General features: G+C 35.5%; 1 protein-coding gene across 2 annotated transcripts; it reads left to right on the top strand.

Annotated features, from left to right (window-relative positions):
- The first annotated feature begins 297 nt into the window (after nt 1-297).
- Nucleotides 298-27,031, top strand: LOC149815739 (2-oxoglutarate and iron-dependent oxygenase domain-containing protein CP2-like). 2 transcript variants are annotated; one of them, XM_089988343.1, is made up of 9 exons: nt 298-726; nt 3,278-3,325; nt 4,471-4,647; nt 4,738-4,888; nt 20,889-20,975; nt 21,974-22,098; nt 24,321-24,439; nt 26,346-26,457; nt 26,537-27,031. In XM_089988343.1, the coding sequence occupies exons 1-9, from the start codon at nt 406-408 to the stop codon at nt 26,570-26,572; spliced, it is 1,176 nt and encodes a 391-aa protein (XP_089844469.1). In that variant the 5' UTR covers nt 298-405; the 3' UTR covers nt 26,573-27,031. The 2 variants fall into 2 exon arrangements, with proteins under 2 accessions (XP_089844469.1, XP_089844468.1); XM_089988342.1 differs by having other exon boundaries at nt 26,346-27,031.

The raw sequence follows: 27,031 nt of genomic DNA, 5'->3' as shown, positions 1-27,031 counted from the left end.
TCAACGGTCCGGATGATCTATCTTGTGACACACTCAACATTCAAGCACATCAAACGAAATGTTGAGGGTTTTAACTCCAAAATTTCAAAATCCCGGTATTGTCATTAAAAAATGCTACAGTGCCATTTCAGTAATTTTGCTATTTGCGAAACCCTAATGTTCCGTTGCAAACCCTGGGTCAGTTCACACGCTTCCCTCCACACGAGCGAATCAAAATCTCTCTCTCTCTCTCTTTAAATTCCCTGTGCGTCATATTCCCTGGCTCTCTTCTCTCCCTTCCTTCGGCATAAACAATGGCGTCCCTCTCTCTCTCCCTCTCCCAATTCACCATTTTCCTCTGGTAGTTACGATTCCGTCGTTTGGGTATCAATTGGCGAACTCGGATTCCCCAGAGTAAACTCGGACATGTTGCAGGATGACTCCGCTGGTCGCCAGGGCGAGCCCCGTCCGGCGCCCAATGGCATCCCGTCGATAGGCCGGCCATCGAATTCCGACTCGGCGGCAGCGGCTGCAACGACCGGTCCCGATCGCAGGCTCCGGCTCAGCCCGAACAATGATCACAAGCCCGAGAGCTACGACGATCTCCTGCTCGACTACAAGGCGTCCATCTTCAGCTCCCTGGAGCGGCACCTCCCTTCGAGCATGCTCGGTGCCTCCCGGGATGCCAAGGTTCAGTTCATGAGCGAAATCCTGGCGAGATACCTCCCAGACGGAGAGCGATTGAGGGTGAGCACGAATTCCCCGGATTTAGGTTTCTTGTAATCTTCTCTGCATTTTAGTCTCGGTTAAATTTCTTCTTTACTGTGATGGTGTCTCTATGTCTTTGAAATTCTGATTTTTTTCCTTTTTTTTCTTTGTTTGTAAGGATCAATGATTGAATTTTGGTCTACTTGGTTTGGCGGTTCATAAACTCAACATAAGCTTGTGCTTTGATCACTTTATTGACATTTTGTGCTTTTCGGGTAGATAGAGGTGGAACTAAGAGTGATTTGGGTACTTTTTGGTTGGTGATTGAGTGCAACGAGGGAATAGTTTGGAGATAATTGGTGATTGATTGCACAATCGGCTGAATATCTGGGAAATGATCAGAATTTGTTGCATAAATCATTTGTTTGTTCAGGAGTTTTCACAGTTTACTTTGTAGATAATTTCTTATTGATGAGCTAATTCTTTAAGTGTTGGCTCTGTCCATTGTGGATTAGGTTGTATTTGGAAGTTTTGGATGTACTGTGAGGGTATGAAATATTTACTCTTGAATGTATCTGCTGGTTTGTAGGTGAAAGACATTGGTATTGATTGGTTGATTTTTATGAACCATTTCAGTTGTGTGGTTGGTACTTGACTCAGAAGAATAAGTGATATTTTTCTTGTTTAGTTTTGTTCTTTTGTCTTCTTAATGTGCAAGCAATAACTCATTTGTTGCGCATCTAGTTCAAAATTCAATTTGGAGCTAGATTGATATGATCTTGCAGTTTGTTTCTATTTATGCTTGTATCTTATTATTTCTTTGTCTTTCATGATGAGTCTGCTGAATTCGTTTAGTCTGTTTTAAGTTAAAACCTTTTTCTTACTACAGAGAATGGAACTGCTTTATGTAACAGAATTTGAATAGTCACTACTTTGTGCAATAGAATTAATGTTTAAAGTAATTGAGAGAGGACTACCTAGGTCAAATATTTGTCAGCATCTAGGGCTGGGAAAGGAACTGAGCTTCTTGTGGCTCTGCTTATGTAAGTGCTCATTTCAGTGCTTATGTAATACAACATTTGGGCTCATAAGATAGGCTCAGCAATCTGAGTATAAGCAAGAATTTTTTGTAATGCCAAGTGTGAGCAGAGCGTACTTATCTCAGTTCAACTTCTTTATTATTATTAAGGAACACAGAGACACACATAAAAGGAACCATATGCATCACCTATCATGTCAGAGTATCCTACTGGTGTAAAAATTAAAAAAACAATGTAATTTTTAGTTTTTTGCTTGAACTTTATGTTTGTAGTTGGAATCGTCTGGTATTACTTGATATAGTCAATCCTTCATGACGCTGGCTAGAATATTTGATATACCCTCAATGTTAAAAGAATTGACATATAAAAGGGACAATTAAAACCATAAGGATGGATAGAAATAACCTCTTCTAGCAGCATCACCCCAAGCGTGGTCCTAGTGTTTAACACTTATCCTTTTCACCAAGGTGCAAGTGAGAAAGTCAAGTATTTTGCCAACCAGAGTCCTGTCAATGTGGCCTTGCCAAAAAAGAAAAGTTGAAAATTCTATTTAGGCCCAACTTTTTTATCCTAATTCCAAAAAGGGCTTCACTTTCTGAAATTCCTGAAATGGGCCATAGGTTTCCTGGAAACTGTCAAATAGGGCCTCTGGTTATCATCTTGAAAAACATGATTCTTTTTTGGTTTCCTGTATTGTCCTTTGAAATTGAAAAATACACACTCATCCTCATAAGAAAGAAAGGATAAATATTCTAAACATTTGATTATGAAGGCTATTATTATACTTTGACTTATGATTTAACCTGAGTTAATGTGCAATAATAAAGGCAGGCCACTTTTTGGAAGCTCTAGGAAAACTGATGCCCATATCAGGAAAATCAGAAAAGTGAGGCCCATTTTTGGAATTAGGGCCAAAAGGTTGTCCCCCCCCCCCCCAAATCTTTTACTTGGTTTCCCCCTGTTTATTTCCTGCAAAATCATACCTTGATCTCTGGTTCAAACCACTGTCACCGATATCGGCGATATTTTTAAAACATCGCGAGAAATACCGATATTTTAAGGTAGCCGATATTAAATGTAATATCTTGCGGTATTTTCAAAATTTTTGAAAACTCTTATTTTTTAAAAAATTTGTATTTCCTATTTATTTGTTCCTTTTATATTTTAAAACCTTTAAAACATGTTTCTTTATATTTTTGGAAGAAAAATAATGCAAAACTTATTATTTTATTAGTTTTTTTGTTGTTATTTATATTTTTTTTCAAATTTTTAAACTCCAAAGATATTCCTGAGATATTCCCTAGATTTATCAACTTTTGAAAATCTCTCCGAGAAATACCCTCACTGAGAAATTACCTTTAACGATACAGGTGACTATGGTTCAAACAAATGGTTATCATTTATTTTGTTGTTTATCTTCATTATAGTGGTGTTAAGGTTGTTCATTGTTACAGGTTTCATTATAAACTGTTAATTGCTCTTGATTGCTTAAACACTGTTGATCATGCAAGTTGCAATGGCTTTTCTCAATAAGTTCATTCATTGTCCAGGTGCAGAAACATAGAGAATACAGGCAGAAAATCATGGCCAATTATCAGGTTTGTATTTTAGCAAGTGTTTTAGCTTCACACTGTTTTTATTTGTAATTCATTAATTTGAAGAGAAGAAGCTGATATGGCAATAGTTATAATTAATCCATTATAACCATAGTTACATAAACTTATTGATGTGCCATGTGTTTACATAAGTGGAAATCTAGTTCATTTTGGCAAGATGCTGCCTGATTGGTATCTCTGGCTCCATCTCCTCTCCTAAAGTTGGTCACATCTGTCATCTTGTTTGAACAGGCCTATGCATGCAGTCCCAATCATGGGGCTGAAAACTGATGAAACATAAAATTGTATAGATATTAATATTTGAAGCGATGATCAAAATATGGGACTCATAGATTCATGTTTATTTACTGTTGAAATTGTTTGGCATTTTTTGTGAATGCAAAATTTTTATGGTTTTGCCTTTTTATAAGACACAAGATATCTTTTTCCAAATTTGGTGAATTCTTTAAAACTGCTTTTTTTACTTGTGTCCAGATCGTATAAGTGTGCCTTGTTCCATATAAATGTGGAACAATAAGTTGGCAGTTGTTCGAATTTCCTGTTCAATTTGGTTAGCTTCTGGTAATTAACTTAAAAGATTAGAAAAACACTTTAGGTGCAGGGTTTTTCTGCATTCATTTTTGTGTGGCTCTTGTATTGCAGATTGGTCACTAATTGCACTGTTTTCTTTGTGATGTTACTTTTAAAGCTGTTACCCTTCTTTTATCAGTTTTTTTTGTGAATGAATGCTTTTGGAAGCATGGAAAATCTGAGGCCTGACCAGCGAGGTCTTTCATGCAATTATTCTGGGATTTAAGGGTTTTGAGTGATTGACAATTAGGCTTCCAATTACCACATGTAGAATATCACTCAAGCTTTTCACTCCTTATACTATGCAATCACCTGTTCTGTACGAGTATATTTTTGCTACCTTAACTAAACACATTGCTTTGCACTAAATTTTCGTCATTGGTTGAGTCAGAAAAGTTGGTCTCTTCTGCCAATTCTGTGTCCAGCATGGCATGATCCTTTGTCAAGTGAACCCATTGCTAATGTCTTTGACATTGTACTCTCTCTCTAACTAACTAACTAACTGGAAATTGGTGTTTTCAGGCAGTTTACACATCTAACTTGTTTCCATGTTTCAGCCTTTACATAAAGCATTGTACAATATGCAGCCCACAGCATTCTTTGTACCATCATTCATTAGCGCAATCAGTGAGAATACTGAGGGGAGTTTGAGAAGTATCATACGTGAACCCTCCCCAGGAATCTATACATTTTCAATGCTTCAGCCAAGTTTTTGTGAAATGTTGCTTGCTGAGGTACCAATTGATCTTGTCGATTTGACATGGCCTTCACTTATTGTACTTGTGATATTGTCTTCTGAAGTGACAGTAATTTAAATGTTCCAGGTGGAGAATTTTGAAAAATGGGTTCACAAATCCAGATATAAAATAATGAGGCCAAATACAATGAACAAGTATGGAGCTGTGCTTGATGATTTTGGCATGGAATCCATGCTTAATAAGCTTATGTATGACTTTGTCTGTCCAATGTCTAGAGGTAACAAATTGATGCGGAAAAGCTATATTTTGAGGTTTTGAAATGTTATAGCTCTGTATCATGATGAGTATTGTGAGACTTGCTGTTAGAGAGAAGCTTTTATGTGCTTTAGTTTCATAGAACTAATTGAAAACAATAAAAACCTGAAAAGCTAGATCTAGTTAAATTATATTAGCACAACAACTATGTTACATAGACCCGGCTGTTTGGCAGTCATACCCTTGTCGACACGTCTCGACACAGGTGCTGGTACTGGACGCAGCATGGGTACGTGCTGGTCTGGGTCAGGTTGGGTCCAACCCTAACCCAACCCAACTTTTTATTTTGGTTTCTCGAGCAAAAGACAGGGAGGAAGAAGAAAAAGGAATAATAATAATAATAATAATAATAAGAAGAAGAAGAAGAAGAAGAAGAAGAAGAAAAAAGAAAAAAGGAAGAGGAGGAAGAAGAAGAAAAAGAAAGAGAAGGAAGAAGAAAAAAAGAAAAAGGAGGAAGAAATAGAGAGAGAGAGGGCATACCGTTCTCGCCCATGTCTTCTTCTTCTTGTTCTCTCTCTCAATTCGTCTCTCTCCCCTCTCTCGATTTTCCCCTCTCAATGACAAGAGAGAGAGAGAGTACCTCCTCATCTTTTTCTTCTTCTTCCTGCAACAATCCGAGAGAGAGAGAGAGAGAGAGAGAGAGAGAGAGAGAGAGAGAGAGAGAGAGAGAGAGAGAGAGAGAGAGAGAGAGGATCCTTCCGCCTTTTATAAGATGTCTTATATATGGATCCTAATATAGTGGATCCATATATAATCTAGACCCATACCCAAACTCTCTCTCTCTCTATATATATATATAATTGTGTCCTCGTATCCACATTTTTGGAAATTACTGTGTCGTACCCTCCATACCCGTACCCATGTGGCATAGCATGACAATAACATATAGAAAAAATAAAAATAGTAAATTGAACTTGTGTTTTTCTTTTAAGAGATAACAAAATATATGAATATTGAGAATGGAGAAAGTGGAGAAACATATAAAAATTCTCAGTGAATGCACAAGTTAGAAGATCTTCTATTTTTATCCGATATCTTTGTTAGAAAATATGAGGAATAAGAGGAAAGAGGTTAGGGTTAGAGGAGAGACAACAAAGAAGAGAGAGAGAAGTTTCTCTATTGATATCGTGAGTGAGGAACAACTCACACATAGAGGGTCGACCCCCCTTTAGTACAACAAAAAGGTAAAAAGAGTAAAATGATTACTATGCCCCCTTCTTTATAGGGTATGTACATACTAACTAATACGAGGCTACTTTACATAATACTATGCTACACCATATTACATAGACTTTCAATACTCTCCTTCAAACTTGGAAGGATGTAAAGGAATCATTTCAGGTTTAGAAAGGAAAGAACTGAAATGCAAAGGAGAAAGACTTTTTGTAAACACATTTGCAATTGATTCTTTGAGTTGAGATGCTCTAAAGCTATAATTCCATCTTCATAAGCTCTTCTTGTATAATGGCAATCTATTTAAGTGTGCTTAGTGCACTCATGAAACTCTGAATTCTTTGCAATATGAATAGCAGTCTAAGTCACACAGACTCGGCTATAAGGTCGACGCACCTGCGTCGACACTGGTGTGGACACAAGTGCAGCTTCGGACACGGGGTGGACACGGTCAACCAAGTGTCGGACTTGATCAACGCATCGGGGTCGAGTCCGTACACATTTTAGACTCGGTCAACTTTGATCAAGTCTATTTTTGTCCATTTTAAAGGCAAAAGACATATAAAAACTAAAAAAAAATCTCTCTCTCTCTCTCTCTCTCTATATATATATATATATAGCCGTGTCCCCTAATGGGCACAACTTTGATCGAGTCTTATTATTGTTATATATATATATATATATATATATATAGCAGTGTCCCCGTGTCCAAAATGTTTGAAATTGCTCTGCACCCATGTCGCACCCGTACCCGCACCTATGTGACATAGATAGCACTCATATTGTCACAATATAGTTGGGTTTTCTTTTCACATAGAATTCCCAATTCCCTTAATAGCCATCAAATCCAAATAACCTCAGCCACAACTTGAGCCATCGCTGTGTATTTTGCTTTTGCAGTAGACAAGGCCACCCTTTACTGTTTCTTGCTCTTCCATGAGATCAAGGAGCTTTCAAGAAAAACACAAAATCCTGTAGTGGAAAGACGATCCCTGGTAGATCCTCCAAAATTAGCATCACAGGAGGCTCTCAACTCTTTGCTCGACGAAGGCAAGAAAAACATACCATAGTGCATAGAAACTCTGACATACCTGATGATTCTAATTACTACTGCCAAGTGAATTGATCAGGGAGCACTCATAAATTGACTGCTTGTGTTATATCTGGTCTAGATATAGTCAAATATATAAGGCTCCCAACTAATTGCCTGTATACCACAAGATCCTCTAGCTCAACACCATCAACAACTCTCATCTTCAAATTTGCCTCCATAGAGAAATTTATTTGTTTCAAGTCATCTGCCAATCTTGCTTTCACAACCAATTCGGTATCATACTTATGTTGGGACAAGTACAATCCCCTTGAAAAGTTGGCTATCTAAAGTCCAAGAAAGTACTTCAAATACTCTAAATCTTTCATCTTGAACATTTTGGCCAGTTTCTTCGTCTTCTTTATGTCATTTCTAGTGAGAACCTTGTCATCTACATAAAGAAGCAATATATATTTTCCAAGAGCAGAGGAAGATACAAACAAGGCAAGATCGTAATGGCTATGCTCAAAACCAAGTGACCTCACTGCTGATCTAAACTTCTCAAACCAAGCCCGAGGTGCTTGTTTGAGACCATATAGGGCTCTGCGAAGTCTACACACTGCCTTCTGGATCTGAGTATTCTTGTGGTAATTCCATATACACTTCTTCTTGTAAGTCTCCATTCAGGAATGCATTCTCGACATCTAACTACCAAAGGTCCCACTGCTGTATAGCTGCCACTGCTAGAAGAGTACGAATAGTGGTCATATGAGCAAAAGTTTTTGCGAAGTCAATTTCAAACTGTTGACTGGACCCCTTAGCCATCAACCTCGCTTTATAACTCTTCACTGACCCATCTGCCTTTGTCTTTACCTTGTACACTCGTTTTCTGTCGGTAATATTTTTCTTGGAAGGAGATTTTACTAGTTTTCATGCTTGTATTCTTTCTAGTGCATTCATTTCATCAACCATGACTCTTTACCACTCCTCATTTCCTACAACTTTCGCATAGGACTCACCCTCAACATATGACCGAATTAAGTCTAGGAAATCATAATGATGAGGTACAAAAGACTCATAGGACACAGAACGAAACGAAAGTACAGAAGGTCTAGAACTTTTACGCACCTGACCAGAAAATGAGGAAGAAGAAGATGGTAACTCTAAGTTTTGTTGTTGTTGTATGGGATCTGCTGTCGAAGGAATGAGATCAAGATTGACTTATTTACTTCCCTGCTCTTGTACTTGATCTAAAAACATAATTTCAATCACACCTTCATGTCTCCTTGAGTAGGTCTGACCAAACCTATCTCCTCTAGCTAGAATTTTCTCTCCTTGACTCTCTATTATTTCTCCCACCTTCCCTTTCTTTAAAGGGAACAAAAAAGGACAAGTCACTCTCATTTTCTATCTTTTCTCCATACTGGTTAAAGTATACCATATTCTTCTAAAAAACATGTCTGGATACCCACACTTTCTTTCCAACCATATCATAGCACTTGTATCCTTTCTGACCCTTAGAAAAACCAAGGAAGAAACATTTTACAACTTTGTATCTATTAACTAAAGAGATAAAACATACACAACCAAACACGCGTGAGAAAGTGACGTGAGAGGAGAGAGAGGCTCTGATGACTGTAGAAGAAAACCCAATTAGGGTCTGCGACTTTCACTTCTCATTAAGTATGCATAGGTATAAATTTTAGGGTACGAAAATACCCATTACATAGTATACTAAAATTACATGCCATTAATGAGCATGTGTTTTAATAAACAAGACGAATTGGGTTTGGATCCTGAGATCCAGACCCGGTCATGACTGACGTCTTTTCACCCTCTCTCAAGTTGTACATGGTTTTGAACCATAAACAACTTGCCTTTTAACATCCAAAATCTGTCCTTGATAAGTCCTTTTGTAAACAAGTCAGCAACTTGATCAGCAGTCCGAATATATTCTGGTTCAATTTCTTTTTCTTTGACCTTCTGTTTGACAAAATGTTGATCAATTTCAATATGCTTGGCATGACTGTGGTAGATGAGATTGAATGACATATTGATAACACTTTGATTGTTACACAAGAGCACGCTTTTAGAAATCGATTCTCCTACTTTAGTCAATAGGTGTCTGATCCATGTTACTTCAACTGTAGCCGCTGCGATTGATCTATATTCAGCTTCTGTGCTCGACCTGGCTATGACCTTTTGTTTCCTACTGCTCTAGGAGACAAAATTTAGGCCAATAAAAACCAGTGTTTTAAAACTCGCCGAGTCAACTCGTTGACTCGGCTCGGCTCGCCCCTCCAGCCGGCAAGGCAAACTCAGTTTGCCAAAACTCGGGCTTGACTCGGCCTGACTCGGCTTGACTCGGCCTGACTCGGGCGAGTTTTGGGATGTTTGAAATTTGTTTTTTGAGTTTCAAATTACAGTTTCGAAATATATAAGTACATATATTTTAACAAGGGTTACCCCCATATTTTGTATAAAAAAAATAAAAATCATTTAAAGATAAAAAAACATTTAAATCCATAGAATAAAATCACCATGTTGTTCGAACTACTGTTCACCCTGTGTTATCAACTTATTCTAGCAAAATATTTTAAAGAAATGATTCTCACTATATATGGCGGGTCAACTGTGCCTATGGGAAGTCACATTTAGGTTTCATCATCCATTTGTTATGTGAACAAGCATTGTACATATTCAAATATTAGTAGTCTTTTTATAGTTGTGCCATTAATATATTTCCTGCATAGTTTTATGCATGAGAAAATTGCTTATTTATGTTGATATTGGGCATTCTGTAAACTTTCAATATGCACATATATCCTTGTTTTATATTTATGGATTTGTTAGAGAGGGAATTAAAACTTTTAAAACAAGCTAGCATATATGATTGGCCATTTTAGGAACCTTAGGTAGTAGCAGACTGAACTCATGGTGACCAAATCCTCTAATTTAAGTCATGAATTAGTCAAAGTGCTTGTATAGATATCAAATTCAATTATTCAAGCAAACCTCTATAGCTCTTTTGTTTTTATATTCTTACAGACATTTGGAGACTATGTTTACTCAAAAACATGGTTTTAGACAAATTATATATTGTTTTTCTTTTAAAATCAAAAGTTAACAAAACCCGGTCCGAGTCACCGAGTTGACCCGCCGAGTCACGAGTCAATAAAGAACGAGTCGAGTTCTGAGTCACGAGTTTTAAAACCTTGATAAAAATATAGTATCCTGAGACTGACCTATGCTCATCTGGATTTCCTGCCCAATCTGCATCTGTGTAAGTAAAAAGTTTATGCATGTTATGGCCATGCATACTCTTTCTGTATAAAAGACCATCTCTAATAGTTCCTTTCAAATATTGAAGAATGCGTTTAACAACTTCCATATGCCTAAGATGCGGTTCATGCATGAACTGAGATACCTGATTGACATAATAGACAATGTCAGGCCGAGTGAAGGTAAGATACTGAAGCATTCCTACTATCCTCCGATATCCTGTAGGGTCCCCATGCAAATCTCTATCTTGGGAACTGAGTTTCTGATGTACTACACTGGGTGTGCTTAGAGGCTTGCAATTAGCCATACCTGCCTTGCTAAGAACATCAACGGTATATTTATGTTGCCATGCCTTCAGGAGTTCTGTCAACTTCTACTCCAAGAAAGTATCGCAGTTTACCAAGATCCTTCATCTTGAATTTATGATTTAGAAGTTCTTTAACCTGTTCAATATGTTCATTAGAGTTACCTGTAATGATAATGTCATCAACATATATCAATAGCAGGGTAACTATATCTTTGTATTTGAACATAAAAAGAAAATGGTCAAGAAGAGATCGAATAAAGCCATATTTTTCTATTTTAAGCGAAAAACTATCAAACCAAGATCGAGATGCTTGCTTCAGGCCATATATAGCTCTCTTTAACCTGCACACGTATTATTTAGAGTTCCCTTCTGCATACCCAGTGGGTTGCTCCATGTATACTTACTCCTTCAGTGTTCCATGTAAAAACACATTTTTCACATCCAGTTGACTGAGAGTCCACTGGTTCTCAACAACCAATGATAGTATGATGCGGATAGTGCCCATTTTAACGACTGAATTGAAAGTCTCATCATAGTCTTGTCCTTGCTCTTGTGTGAAACCTTTGACAACCAGTCTAGCCTTGTATCACTCGATAGTACCATCTGACTTATACATTATCTTATACACCCACTTTGATCCAACCACATTTCGATCGTATGGTCTGAGAACAATATCCCAAGTGCCACATTCATGAAGAGCCTCCATTTCTTCGTTCATAGCTTCAATTCATCTCTTAGAATTTATTGCTTGATAAAATATTGTGGGTTGATCTTTCTTGCCCAAAGAAGCTAAGAAGAGTTGAAAATCCATCGTAAAATTCTCATAACTAACCCACCTATCAATTGGATGTCGAGATCAGGAAGACCTTCTATGAACAGGTGATTACATGAAAACAGAAGGAACATTCTGCTCCTTATTAGAGCAGAGGGGTATCTCCTTCTCATGTCGAGAGTAAACAATGCCTTAATACCTTTTTGGGGCCGATAGTGACTCAGAAATCACACTTTTCTGAGTTCTTTGCTCAATAGTAGATACATTTTTCTCATTTCTTTGATGACATTCAGAGGAACAACCATCATTAATACTAGAAAAGAGATCTGAGTTCAACCAAGGGTGATAAACCTCAACTTCAGGAGGAGTGATATGACCAAAATTTGATTTGTCAAACACAACATTTCTGAATATTTTGATGCGCTTGCTTACGGGATCATAGCACCTGTAGCCTTTGTAATCATCAACGTACAGCGTACCCAACGAATTTGCACTTTAAGGCCTTATCTTGAAACTTATGCCGCATTGACCTGTCAACATGAACATAACATACACACCTGAATACACGCAAATCATGATAATTTGACTGTTCCATATAGTTTCTGAAAGAGTGATATGCCTTTAAGGATTTCATAAGGCATACGATTTATCTAATAAATGCTCAGTTGAATTGCATCTGCCCAAAACACTTTAGGTACTTCTCCACCAAACAGAAGAGCTCTAACTGTTTTCAAGATATGCCTGTTCTTTCTTTCAGCTACATCATTTTGCTTAGGAGTGTAAGGATAGGACTTTCAGTGAACCACACCTCTTTCTTATAGAAACCTTTCAAACACATAACTAATCTATTCACCACCAGAGTCAGTACGCAGAGTTTTAATCTTAGTTATAAATTGATTCTCTACCATGACACAAAAGCTTTTAAAGATTTCAAAAAAATTACTTTTATTTTTCATGTAAACCTTGTAGAATCATCTATGAAAGTCACAAAAGAGGATTATTCTCTTTTGGACATAACATGAGAAGGTCCCCATACATTTGAATGTACCAAATCAAAAGGACTTTTTGACTCTCTATCACCAGACTTGAATGGCCAAGAATGACTCTTGGCCAATCGACAACTCATACAATCTTTCACATGATTTAATACAACTAGCTTGGATTTTTTAAAACTTCTCGAGGACACTAAACTTTGCAATCCGAAAATATGCCCCTGTCTCTAGTACCACAAACCAGACTCATCCAAAACTGAAGCTCCATATCTGATTCTATCTTCCTTATGCTCCCTCATATCAATCAAATCTAGGTAGTACAAATCTCCTTTCTTATGACCAATCCCAATCTTCTTCCCTGACAACCGATCTTGCAGAACACAATTATCAAAGGAGAAGATTGTTAGAAAATGTCTTGGAATACATTAGGTTCAATAATGAACCCATACACATGCACATGAAGTGCGAATATACCCACTAAAGGGAACAACACAAGCACATAATGTGCTAACACATAAACCCACAAAAAGGGAAAATGACTTAAAGTCATAAGTTGAATATTATTGAAGAAAGAAAGAGAATGGTGAAAACCCCATTACAATGGAGCAAGAGCTCCTCTAAGTGATGGAAAATACAAAGGGGAGAGCCCCTATTTATACACTCTCAAAGGGACCACCTTGGGGGCTCCCAAAGGAGACGTTGGAGAGCCCCCAACGGTCATATTTGTGACCGTTGGGGGCTCCCAACGTCTCTATTGGGAGACCCCCAATATGGTACGAAAATAAAAAATAAAAAACAAAAATAAAAGGAATATTACAATGCATATTCCAATTGGAATATACGTAAAATGACAAATTACAAGAATACCCTTGAGGGTATTTTAGGAAGAGAAAATATATATATTTATATATATATATGTATATAAATAGAGATACGTATACATATATATATATGTATACGTATCTTTATATATATATATATATAAATATATATGTACATTTACGAGTACACATATTTTAACACCCCCCCTCAAACTTTGCGGGGGAACAAACCGAAAGTTTGTAAAAAACAAAGAAAGTCTTGAGAAGGAGTCCAATTCTTCAAAAAGTCTTCATGGTATCTTCAACATATGCTTTCACATGTAAGTCTTCAAAATGTCTTTATTGGCATCCATTCCCATAGTACCTCCATTGATCGAATCCATGATGTATCTAGGGTACCACATCTTAGCGATCCTGTAGAGAAAAACAAACCAAGAGAAGGCTCAAAGTATACAAGAAAAATAAATATTCTAACCCAAGATTCAAGAATGAATGTTATTTGAGTAGAGAACCTTACACATTTAGGAAAAACTCACTCAAATGACTAAAAAATCTCATTTTGCATATCAAATACAAAACGTGGTAAAAAAACCGTAAGCACTTAATATATATATAGATTAAATGCCAAAAAATAAAATTGATTTTAAAATATGCATATCAAAGATATGATTCACTTGTATCTAAAAGAAAGCAAAATATGGATGAAATTTCATAAATTTTAACAATAGTTCATCCACTACAAGCAACTACCTCATTAGTCCTCCAAAACCCATAAATCAAGTGTATAAGCTACTAGATCAAGAATATAATGCCATTAAAGGCCAAAGACACACACAAAGGTGTGCAAAAGAACCTCTTGTCTACATATAATAATACTTGAAATGAGTGCATCAACGACAAGAACAAGAGAGTACACGCCAACATGGACTAAAAACATCTCTTATCTACGTAAAAATACACTCAAGACCAAGTATGTTCAGCTACTAGAACAAGAGTATCAAGCCAACCATGGGCTAAAACACAATATATCTCTTGTCTACATAAGATGACACTTGAAATGAGTGAAAGAAGTCAACCATGGGCATACATCTCAGCGACTAGAACAAGGACACAAATGCCAACATAGGCTAAAATCACATACCATGGTGTGAATCAACGTGCCTTGTCTACATATAATAACACTCAAGACAAGTGTGGTCAGCTACTAGACCAAGAGAACAAAAAGCCAACAAAGAGCTACCAACACACAAATGTGTAATAAGATTCTTGTCTACATATGATGACACTTAGATAATGGTTATAAAAGGAGAAGACTTTTGAGGCAATAAAACTTGTAATGACGAACATATAAATAAAACCTTGAGTTAATAAAACAATATTCCTTTTAAAAAGAATACCCATAACAATAACATTTTGGAATAAATGTGTGAATATACACACACCAAGAATACTTGGAACACTTGTGCACAAAAGCACAAAACATGAAATCACAAATGTGCAAATGCACTCATAAGATTCATAAATAATAAAAGGTTGGGCAATAATCCAAAAAACTTTGATTTTAATATACCTTAAAACATTTAAGGTTTCATATATTCATCACATTTACATATAAATGAGAGCATCCACTAGATCAATGGCCAAAAGAGGAAAAACGAGTGACACACTCATAATTAGAGATCATATAACAAATCATTTTAGAGTCCCCAAGGTGCCCATAACTCACCTCAACAACCATCTTTAATATGGCAAGTGAACAATCTAAAATGACATAAGGTGCCCATAACTCACCTCAACAATCATCTCTAATATAACAAAAAGGCCATAAAAGGATTGATGTATCATATAACAACTTGTGATGGATAAAGTAAGTGCCATAAGAGGCAAAAGATATCTTTTCAACAAACATAATGACATAAAGAAATCATCTTGGGATAATCAAGAGAAGATAATCAAGCTTTTAACAAAGAAATCACAAGAACCGTAATGGTTCGCAAAGAGAGCTTTAACACAATATCCAAGGAAAAGATATTAAAAAAATACTTGAAAATTTATAGAATTGGGATTAAATCCCATACAACAAGTTTTAATATTCTTTGATTGTGATGAGATATGCGGAAACGTACAAAGTGCCATAAGCACTTACAATGTTTTATAATGATTCGACAAAAAAATCAATATCTAAATTCATTACACTTTCACCAAAAGAAATGTGCACAAAAGCTCCACAATGTAAAAATGTCTACGAAGAGACAATACACATATAAGCATAAATACTTTATAAAAGAAGTGTACGAAGACACTCTCACAATACTTGAACAAAATACGCAAAAAGCGTAAAAGTGGCAAACATGCAATAATGCATGTATTTCATAAAAAGGAACAAATGCTTGAGACTCTCAAGCTTTGATTATGCAATTATATGCTTGATAAATGCAATTTAAGACAAAGAGGACCATATTATGGCCAATGTAGGCATCCTTAGAGATACAATCAAGAGGTTTTGAAACCTTATGTGAAAAATACAAGCAAACATGTTTATAAAGTTGCATCATTAGAAGGAAAATAAAAAATTAATGAAATCCTTTATACCAAAGGATGCAATAGATACACTATGCACTCTATATAGTGTGAGAAGATTTTTAAAAGATCTTTCCTAATGAACACAATGGTTCATACAACATATTTATCACAAACAATTTTTCAAAAATTCTTTAAATAAACAAAAACCATTGAGAGACTTTTAGGAGTTCATAAATATTTATCATTAACAAGAGCTACTTAGGGTTCATAAAAAAAGTAAACAACAAAGATTTAGATGTGAGAAATTCTCATACAAGTATTATATCAAAGTATATTTTTTTTTTCACAAAAAATGCACTAAAAACCATACACACGAGTTTTTAAGCAAAGATCATTAATTTAGCAAGAAATCATATATAAAAAGTTAACTTATAGGTTAATCACGAAATTCTTATGGAAAAATCATAAATCTCACATAATTGAAAACAATTTTGCAAAACATAAATTACTATTATATGTGATGAGGAATCGATAAATATATAAACAAGAATTATATATAATAAACAAGTTTACCAAATTTAAAAGGAGATATTTTAAAAATATACGAACACGCGAAAAGGAAATGATTCAACTATCAAAAACACTAAATGTGCAAGAAAAATAGTTTCATAATGCATAATATGTTAAGAAAAGAGATACATACCGAAAACGTCTAAAAAAAGAGAAGAACAATGAATACTTCACCATTTCTTGAGCACCACGCTTTCCATTGTACTAAGAGACAACCCCATCGTGACCTTGCTCTGATACCATGTTAGAAAATGTCTTGGAATACATTAGGTTCAATAATGAACCCATACACATGCACATGAATTTCGAATATACCCACTAAAGGGAACAACACAAGCACATAATGTGCTAACACATAAACCCCAAAAAAGGGAAAATGACTTAAGGTCATAAGTTGAATATTATTGAAGAAAGAAAGAGAAGGGTGAAAACCCCATTACAATGGAGCAAGAGCTCCTCTAAGTGATGGAAAATACAAAGGGGAGAGCCCCTATTTATACACTCTCAAAGGGACCACCTTGGGGGCTCCCAAAGGAGACGTTGGAGAGCCCCCAACGGTCATATTTGTGACCGTTGGGGGCTCCCAACGTCTCTATTGGGAGACCCCCAATATGGTACGAAAATAAAAAATAAAAAACAAAAATAAAAGGAATATTACAATGCATATTCCAATTGGAATATGCGTAAAATGATAAATTACAAGAATACCCTTGAGGGTATTTTAGGAAGAGAAAATATATATATTTATATATATATAAATAGAGATACGTATACATATATATATGTATACGTATCTTTATATATATATATATATAAATATATATGTACATTTACGAGTACACATATTTTAACAAAGATAACATTATAGTTAAGTTTGGTAATTTGACCAACAAAGATAAAATTCATAGCAAGGATGAAACATGATAAATTTGAGAAAGATTAAATTTACTATTTGGGTAAAAGTCACAAGTAACTGAACCTACTTTGGAGACAAACAAAGAACCATCAGCAGTGCGAAAAATGCCACTGCAAGGACGACAGTTAGCTAAGACAAACTTATGAGGTGTTATATGACATGAAACCCTAGAGTCTATTAGCTAAGCAGATGAAGGACCTGAGATACTTAAGAAAGCAGTACCAAAGGAGCAGGCAGGAGTGGTACTGAATCTCTTGTTGAACCTACTCTAGTTTCTGAAACTGCCCACTACCCAACAGTTTCTCACCAATCAATGCAAAACCACGTGACTGCACATCCTTTGGTATTACACCCTCACTCTCGGTAGCAACTACATATGCACCTCCTTTTTTTTTTCTTGAGAACTGGGCAGTAATTCTTCATATGATCAAAACCCTTACAATAATGATCAGTGTTATAAAAAATTCGCCTTGAGGCGCGGCCCTTTGTGCCTCAAGGCGCAAATTTTTTTTATAAGACTTATGAGACATAATCAAAAAGATTTTTGTAGGTTAATCTCATATATTTTCCAGTTATTTTAGTTATGTAATAAGTTTCTTAGTATATTACTATATTTTAACTTTTCTTGGTTAATCTCGTATATTTTTCAGTTATTTCAGTCATATAATTAGTTTCTTAATATATTTTAACTTTTGTTGGTTAATTTCATATATTTTTCAGTTATGTAATCAGTTTTTTAGTTACTTTTATATGTTAATCTCATATTTTTTAGAATAATCTCATATATTTTAACTTTTGTAGGTTAATCTCATATATTTTTCAGTTATTTCAGTTATGTAATCAGTTTCTTAGTATATTTTAACTTTTGTTGGTTAATCTCATATATTTTTCAGTTATGTAATCAGTTTTTAGTTACTTTTATATGTTAATCTCATATTTTTTAGAATAATCTCATATATTTTAACTTTTGTAGGTTAATCTCATATATTTTCTAGTTATTTCAGTTATGTAATCAGTTTCTTAGTATATTTTAACTTTTGTTGGTTAATCTCATATATTTTCCTGTTATATAAATGGTTTCTTAGTATATTTTTAACTTTTGTTGGTTAGTTTCATATATTTTTTAGTTATGTAATCAGTTTTTTAGTTACTTTTATATGTTAATCTCATATTTTTTAGAATAATCTCATATATTTTAACTTTTGTAGGGTAATCTCATACATTTTTCAGTTATTTCAGTTATGTAATCAGTTTTTTAGTATATTTTAACTTTTGTTGGTTAATCTCATATATTTTCCAGTTATGTAATCAGTTTTTTAGTTACTTTTATATGTTAATCTCATATTTTTTAGAATAATCTCATATATTTTAACTTTTGTTGGTTAATCTCATATATTTTCCAGTTATGCAAACGGTTTCTTAGTATATTTTTTCTTTTATTGGTTAATCTCATATTTTTTAGAATAATCTCATATATTTTAACTTTTGTAGGTTAATCTCATATATTTTCCAGTTATTTCAATTATATAATAAGTTTCTTAGTATATTTTGACTTTTTTTGGTTAATCTCATATATTTTCCAATTATATAATCAGTTTTTAGTTACTTTTATATGTTAATCTCATATTTTTTAATACTTATTTGAGATTTTCTATTTCTTATTGGTTGTTATTTCATCAATAAAGCATTTCTTTATTTATTTGTATTTTTAGATAATTTTTTATAATTTTTTAAAAGTTTTCAAAAATAAATTTGAGGCTTACGCTTTACGCCTCGCCTCGGTTTTTGGTAGAGCGCCTCGCTACGCCTCAACACTTTTCACAACACTGATAATGACATTAAACAGAGTTAAGGTCACCTCTTCCTCCAAGTCTCATCTCCCCTCGTCCTCTAGTCCTACCACCTCCTCTTCCTCCCACTCTGTCACCCATTTGTCTGGATACGACCATGACATTATCCCCAGTTGAGAAAGATTTAAGAGACTTTATCTTAGTCTCCTTTGCAATTAATTGAGCAATAAATGGTAAGTGAGAACGATGCAAGATCACAATCCTCGTCCCATCAAATTCTAGCCTAAGGGCCACGAGAAACTCAATGACTCTGTCTGTCTCCTTTTGTTGATCAAGAAGCCCCAACCAAGTTTGACGTGAAGTGCAAGACACACATTTTATACACTTCTCGCATTTCTTTTGTCCCTTCATTAGTGCAAGAGCATCCTAGATTCTCTGCATCTCTGAATGAAATTCTTCGTTTGACTTATTTCTTCGGCACATACTTCTCAACTCTTGAGTGAGTTGATAACTTCTCGCCCAATTCTCTTGCCTATAGACTTGTCCAAGATATGTCCAAGTTTCTTTTGCTTCATGAAATTTGAAAATATCCATGGCAATCCTCGGTTCCATAGATCCAAGAATCTAAGCTTTGACTTGTGCATTGTTTATGACCCATTATTCAATAGATTTATCAAAACCCTCATCGGAACCTTTAGGTTTTGTTTTTGAACCATTAAGATAGCCTAACAATCCTTTTCCAACCACTATTGCTTCTAAAAAATCAGCCCAATATGACTAGTTTGTCCCATTTAACTTTACTGGGATGATTTGAATCCCTTCCTTCTCCATGATACCTTCCACAATAAATATTTACCAAAAGTAGAGAGTATAAAGGTTATCAAAAATTCAACAAGAGGTAGTTCAAATGTCAAATGGAAGGCACAGCACGTATGCTTTTTATACACTAAAGATGCTGAATCAACACATCCAGCCGACACACAGCAAATAGGGACCCTGAAATCCCCAAATATGGCTTACTACAAGCTATAAACACCTCAAAACTAGCTCAAATCTCCTCCAAAACCCCAAAATAGCTTACACAATCAGTTTCTCCAACCTTTTATAGCAAAAAGGACCTGAGTAGAACCAATTTGAGCCTCCAAAAACTCAAAACTGAAACAATTTCAATGTTTTTCCCAAAATTTCACTGAACTTTTCAAGAAACTCAGAAAATCTTGAAAAAATCACCAAAAATCCAAAAAACTCCAAATCCAATGAAATTTGATTTGTAAATCTTTTAAAATCAAGCCCTAGCAAGTTGTAGGATCAAACTGACCAAAACTGGTCTGAAAAGTCTAGTCGTTCCTCTCTAGGGTGACGTGATGACAGGTTGAACCAGATTCCTCTCCTTCTTCCAGCTTCAAATCTTCCTCTCCTCTACACTCTGTAGCTCTGATACCATGTTAGAAAATGTGAGGAATAAGAGGAAAGCGGTTAGGGTTAGAGGAGAGACAGCAAAGAAAAGAGAACAAGTTTCTCTATTGATATCGTGAGTGAGAAACAACTGACACTTAGAGAGTCGACCCCCTTTAGTACAACAAAAAGGTAAAAAGTGTAAAATGTCTAGTATAGCCCCTTCTTTATGGGGTGTGCACATACTAACTAATACAAGGCTACTTTACATAATACTGTGCTACACCATATTACATAGACTTTCAATAATCTTCAAGTTCAACAATATACCATTGTCTAATTTTCAGTTTCTTGCATGCCAAATAATGGTTCAGTTGGTTTCTTAATGCAGTTTTTTTCCCAGAAGTTGGTGGATCATCTTTAGATTCACATCATGGTTTTGTTGTTGAATATGGAGAAGGCAAGGATGTTGCACTGGGTATGCTTCTTTCTTGCTCTGCTGCATTTACAAGTGATATAACTTACTGGATTGAGAATGTCATCTGTGATTCATCCCAGGATTATATGGCATTTAAATGTGTGATAGGCACATGGTTGTGTGATAGTAAGTTTCTTATTATTCTGTCTATATGGGTATCTCAATTGCTAGGAGCAACAAGGAACCTATTGTAAAATCTCAATCATCAAGAAACTATGCTAGTAAATCTATGCCAGCAATACATATTTTTGGGTGAAATGTTCAGTATTTATAGGGTTATTTTAGAACCGGTTGGCTTGAGATAGATGTCTAGTGGTTGATGATAGTCTTCTATTGCAAGTCATTTGCTTCTAATAGTTTTGCTATATGCAATCACAATCACAATCATAACTGTGCCTGATATTTTGTAATTATTATACTATTACAGTAAGGATTTTATAAATTTGTAGCAAAAAAATTTCATCATGATATTATAAGAAATTCTAACTTTTTAAAAATGACATATTATAAGTAATTTTTACTAATCCCTTCTTTTGTATTCTTGAGCTTTTCTACCTCTATACTATTGCAAAGCCCTCAGGCTTTCAAAATTTCCTTTTGGGTTGAAGTAACAAGACTTTCCCAGCAAAATCAATCACAAACACACGTGTGTGTGCACACACACAGTAGTCACACATATCCTTGAGAATATCTTGGTTTAGGATTGACTTTTTGATAGCTTAATCACAGGTTAACACAATTCACTAGCCTTTCCAATGTTATCTACAATTGATATACAAAACCTGGTATGCTGTTCGGATGACACTTTTCTTTCTATAAAATTGGTCTTCGCTCTTCAACATTGTTTTGAGGAGCTTGGATGTGATTCAAGACTCCAAAGAAAAAATTGTTTTGATCCTTGATGTGTTCTATAATTTAACATGAACTTACGCATTACTTTGTCAAGTCATTCAGATTCTTTGGTTTTGAGGTTAAAAGTTTCATTGCTATTGTTCTAGGATTCCATGTGGATGACTCAGAAGTGACCTTGAACATTTGCTTGGGCAAACAATTTTCTGGTGGAGAACTATTTTTTAGAGGTGTACGGTGTGATAAACATGTAAATTCTGACACTCTTCCTGAGGTATGTCAGTGCTTGACGCTGGTTACATTTCATTTATAGCTCTGAGTATGCAGTTGCCCATTTCTTCTGTTTAGTGCATATTTGGCTTTCTGCAGGCATGGTTGCTTGTTTTAGCTTTCAGCTGTTACTGTATAAACTGAATGCTGCTTGGTGATCCAAAGCATGTGTCAGTTACATCTGCAGTTGCAGGAACTGTATTAATGCATCAAAGGCCAGGACCTTGGTTTGGTTGTTTGTCTTCTGGTTGTAACATGATAAGTAGGGATGTGAACAGGTCAGATTCGGTTCAGATGTAGGCATTACTGTATCTGACATAATCTCTCTGGGGTAATTGAATTCTAAGTTGGATTTGGATATTTAAATGAAAGAAGCCATTAAGAAATCTGGATCTAATAAGCTATGCACAGTATCAGATATGCATATTATACATATTTGGATGCCATTCAGATTGAGGTTCTGATTCAGACTCGGATTTGAATTTGGATAGAAACTCTACAGTGAATCCCACATTTGATTATCAATCCGATATACCTTACAAAGTCCAATAATGGATTCAGATTTGGTCGGATATCTGACTGCTAATGATAACAAATGTCTCACATACAGACTGCAGAGATGATATGTAAGAGACATCCAATTTGGTTGTTTCTTGTTGGAATGAATTAAATGCAATCCTGGGCTGTGGAGCATCAATCTAATCGGTCTCCAGAATGCCTACAACTCCACTAATCCCCAAAGTCGCTCATGTATATCATAACAAGCAAGAAGAGAAAATGACGGGAAAAAATGAAAAAGAAAACAAGTAAAATAAGGGTATCTGTGCTTCCTCCTCTGTTGTCAAAATTTCTATTGTAAGCAGCCCTAGGGGAGGGCCATATGGTGGAGTAATTCATGTTATCAAATTCCCTGCATTTTTTTGTGGCAACCTGTTGAGGATGGTGTCTCTATAAGCTTGACCTGTCTAAACTTTTGAACAATGCTGACCACCTGCTATTTTTTATGATTGTATTGATGTAGATTTTATCACCCTATTATTGTGTGTTTGCTATTCATTTCGCAATCTCCATGTTTCTTCAGAAGTATATGAGAACTTCAGAACATGAAAAGTCATGTTTTACCTCTCTCTCTCTCTCTCTCTCTCTCTCTCTCTCTCTTTCTCTCTCTCTCTCTCTCTCACACACACACACACATGCACTTATTCAGGTAAAAACTCTAGTTTTGGTAGGGACTAGAACTAGGTTTTGGCCCAAGAATCAGATCTGGTTAATCAGATAAAACCTCTATTTTTTAAATAACTTTACAAGTAAAATGCAGGATCTTAATCATCACTCAGGTCTGTCTAGGGTGTTGTTTATAACTTTCAAACCAAACCTGGGTCCATCTACTACTTGAACCATATGGATCTGACCTGATCAGCTAATTGGGCCTGCCTCAATAGGTCATGACCCTAATACTATTGGGTCAGTATTGAGTATGGTCAGGTAAGGTATAACCCATTTACAGCCCTATTGTAGTGATACGTTGTTCCACTATTCATAATAAAGTGCTTAATGATCATAATTTTTTTTAATGCTGGATGTCCTTTGAACTTCACTAATCACTGGTCTTACTAACTTGTCAGTGGTAGAGCTATTTCATATCACATATGTTCCATGAACCTATTGGTAGCAAATTTTGAATAACTTTAGTTTATAATGTGCTTTATTTTATTGCATAGATGTTGCTGTGACTCATTTAGTTTTCTTATAGGTTGTTAAAACTAGTTTTCCCTGTATGATCAGCAAAAATCAAACCACTGAAGATAATTAACCAGTTTTAATTCAAGTTTGTTTCTGATTCATGTTGAAAGACTTCAAATACAGTTGTCATTCCTTTTGGAAATAGCAGTTTGGTACATTCTGATTGCTATCCAGTTTGGAGAAACCAGTTTACCACTTATGACCTGCATGTTACAGCACCCATATATAATGACCAAGGAGAGCTAGCATAAGAGATGAAAATGGCTTCAATTACTTCTCAGATTAACAAGACTAACATTGAAAAGTCTGTGCATATAATGTTCTATGGTCTTTTAACACTCTTTTGTTGTTTCCAACAAATTCTCTCGCCTAGGTGCGATATTCATCATCAACTTGAATTTCATTATTAGAATAAATTGGTTCAATGTAAGTGTGTCTTTGAGCAGCCTCTCCTATTTATGGGTGCATATTTCTTCTTTCTAGGAAATTTTTGATTATTCGCATGTCCCTGGACAAGCCATACTTCACCGTGGTCGGCATCGGCATGGTGCAAGATCTACAACATCTGGTAATCGAATCAATCTGCTCTTATGGTGCAGAAGGTATGTCCTTGATTTCCTTGTTTCATTAGCTTCAAGTGAAACCATGTAGCATGATTTTTAAATTTTAGGAAATTACTCCTTGCCTATTAGGAGCTCAATGCTTGAGCCACTTCTGATGAGTTCAAAGGCCACCATACACGTTTTTCAGATGAGAACCTGTTTGCAACATAATTTCATTTCAGTCCTATGTAGTGTATATGCATAATTTATGAAAGATCAAGTCATTATACATGTTTTATTTTTTTAATATATATAACTATTCATGGCAAAAAAGGGGAGATGTTCAAGGTCAACATCGAAGAGAAACTATATATTCAATTGCAGATGAGATTAAAAATTCCCTTTCAAGAAAAGAGTACACAGTCTACTAGAGTGGATGCAAGCTCTATGGAACTTTATCATGCATCTCAGTAAGATTTTGATTTGAGAAAGGGTTGTTTCCGAATAACTAGGTTGAAAGTTATTTGTAAGATACTGAGATGATGGAAGCACTGCACAAAGTGCAGCAATGGACTTTACAGGTGTAGTATGTATAAGGGCTGGAGTCGTGTATTTTTTCTAACTGTACCAACTACTATACCATTTATTGGCAAAATAATTATTTTTGATATGAATATAATCTAAATAGTGAGCAAAATAATTCTATATCCCTTGGCACAAGGTTTTCAATAACTTAGTGCATGATTTGTTTGTAATTGTGACTGGTCTTTCTTACAAAAATTAACACCCAGGATAAATGTATCTTCTTATCATTTTTTACCATCTAAATCTTTGAACTAATACCGACAAACACACACACACACATACTTATCTTCTATGTAACACAGACTCTTCTAAAAAGTCAACGAACCCGTGTTGCACCCGCATCCATGCGGGTGCGACAATTGGACATGGATTCTGCAGTGTCAAGTGCAGTCAACCGCACTGGGGTCCATTTCTGTCAAAAACTGGGCTCAATTAACCCTAACCTAGTCCAGTTTTATCTATAGGATATACTTAAATATGTACTTTATATATACATATATATACGCACCCCCGCACCCAAGTTTTTTGAAACTGCCATGTTGCACCCTTCACATCACGCGGGTGCGACAATTGGACATGGAGTCTGCAGTGTCAAGTGCAGTCAACCGCACCGGGGTCTATTTCTATCAAAAACTGGGCTCAATTAACCCTAACCTAGTCCAGTTTTATCTATAGTATATACTTAAATATGTATTTTATATATACATATATATACACACACCCGCACCCAAGTTTTTTGAAACTGCCATGTCGCACCCTTCACATCCACACTCACACTTGTGTGACAGCTTGTTTTTTATGTTAGTTTTTATTAAATGTTGTAAATGTGTACCAGTAGGCACTTTCATGGTTGATGCAGCATCACTCTTTTCTAGTCAAATAGAGTAAAAAATATCAATCACTTTCATGATCAGTAGTAAGCCATCAAATCACTTGCAAGGTCATTTGTGATCTACTGGAGTGAGCTTCCACAACCGTCAATTTTGTCTTTGGTGCATGTACGTGCTAGAAAAAAATTCATTGTCCTGGAACAAGCACATCCGACTATAAAGGTTGAATAATAGTTAAAATCTTGCCAAGCTTTCCATTTTCTTTCATGTTAATCTTCAAGTTGGTGATCCCTTTGCTATTTTAGTTTTTCCTTATTAAATAATCCAGTTTCATGTCTAGAATATTAAAGAAGAGCAAAAACAATGTCCCAACTCATTAAAATCCATTAGTACCTTTGCAGTTGGCATGTTTCATCTACTTTGTTGCCATTGCCTTGTGTAAAGATGCAACTCCGTCAAGATTGATAGATGTATTGGAAAGGCTTCCTTCGCTCTAATATTTCAATGTGGATGTTGTACTAAACGACCATTATTTAATCCTGTCCTTGCAGTTCGGTTTTCAGAGAGCTGGTAAAGTATCAAAAAGATTTTTCTAGCTGGTGTGGGGAGTGTTTGCACGAGAAGAAAGAAAGACAACAAAAGATAGTTGCTGCAACAAAACTGGTAAGTTTTTTCGCACAGTATCCCTATATTACACCTGATTGTGAAATAAAGCTTTCTTTATGAACTTTGACTTGTGCAGGAGTTTCTTAGAGGGGAAGGAGAATCAATGATTTGAGTTAGGAAACTCCTTGAGGCACCTGTGTCATAAACTGATTGGAAGCGGCTGTGTAGGTGGTACTTTGTGTACATGTGATGATTGCATGTTGTCACTGACCACAAGAATTTTTGTGGTGCTGCCCTTGAGCTAATACGTAAAATTTGAAAGGCACGCCTGTTCACCTGAACTTGAGCACCACATTCCATCGCAAGAGGCTATGACCTAGTAGGACAATCTTCAAGCAGTGCTCTTGGCATATATCGACTATTCAATCTTAGGGAGTTTGGGGTGGTTTCTGCTTGGTCTACCCATTTTGTGAATAGTTTCTGCTTCTGGTTCATTAATATCTTGTATCTGAAATATAAAGCTGTCTCCTGTGTTTGTAAATATATCGCTTACGGAAGTCATGAAGCACAGCTGCATGTCTTAAACTGGTGGTATGCCGATCTAAGTAATTTAACCTCTGTTAGTGTAAAG

This window comes from Nuphar pumila, chromosome 15 (assembly GCF_984573655.1).
Source record: "Nuphar pumila chromosome 15, dmNupPumi1.hap1.1, whole genome shotgun sequence".
NCBI classification, from domain to species: Eukaryota; Viridiplantae; Streptophyta; class Magnoliopsida; order Nymphaeales; family Nymphaeaceae; genus Nuphar; species Nuphar pumila.
This window is presented reverse-complemented; position numbering and strand designations above follow the sequence as displayed.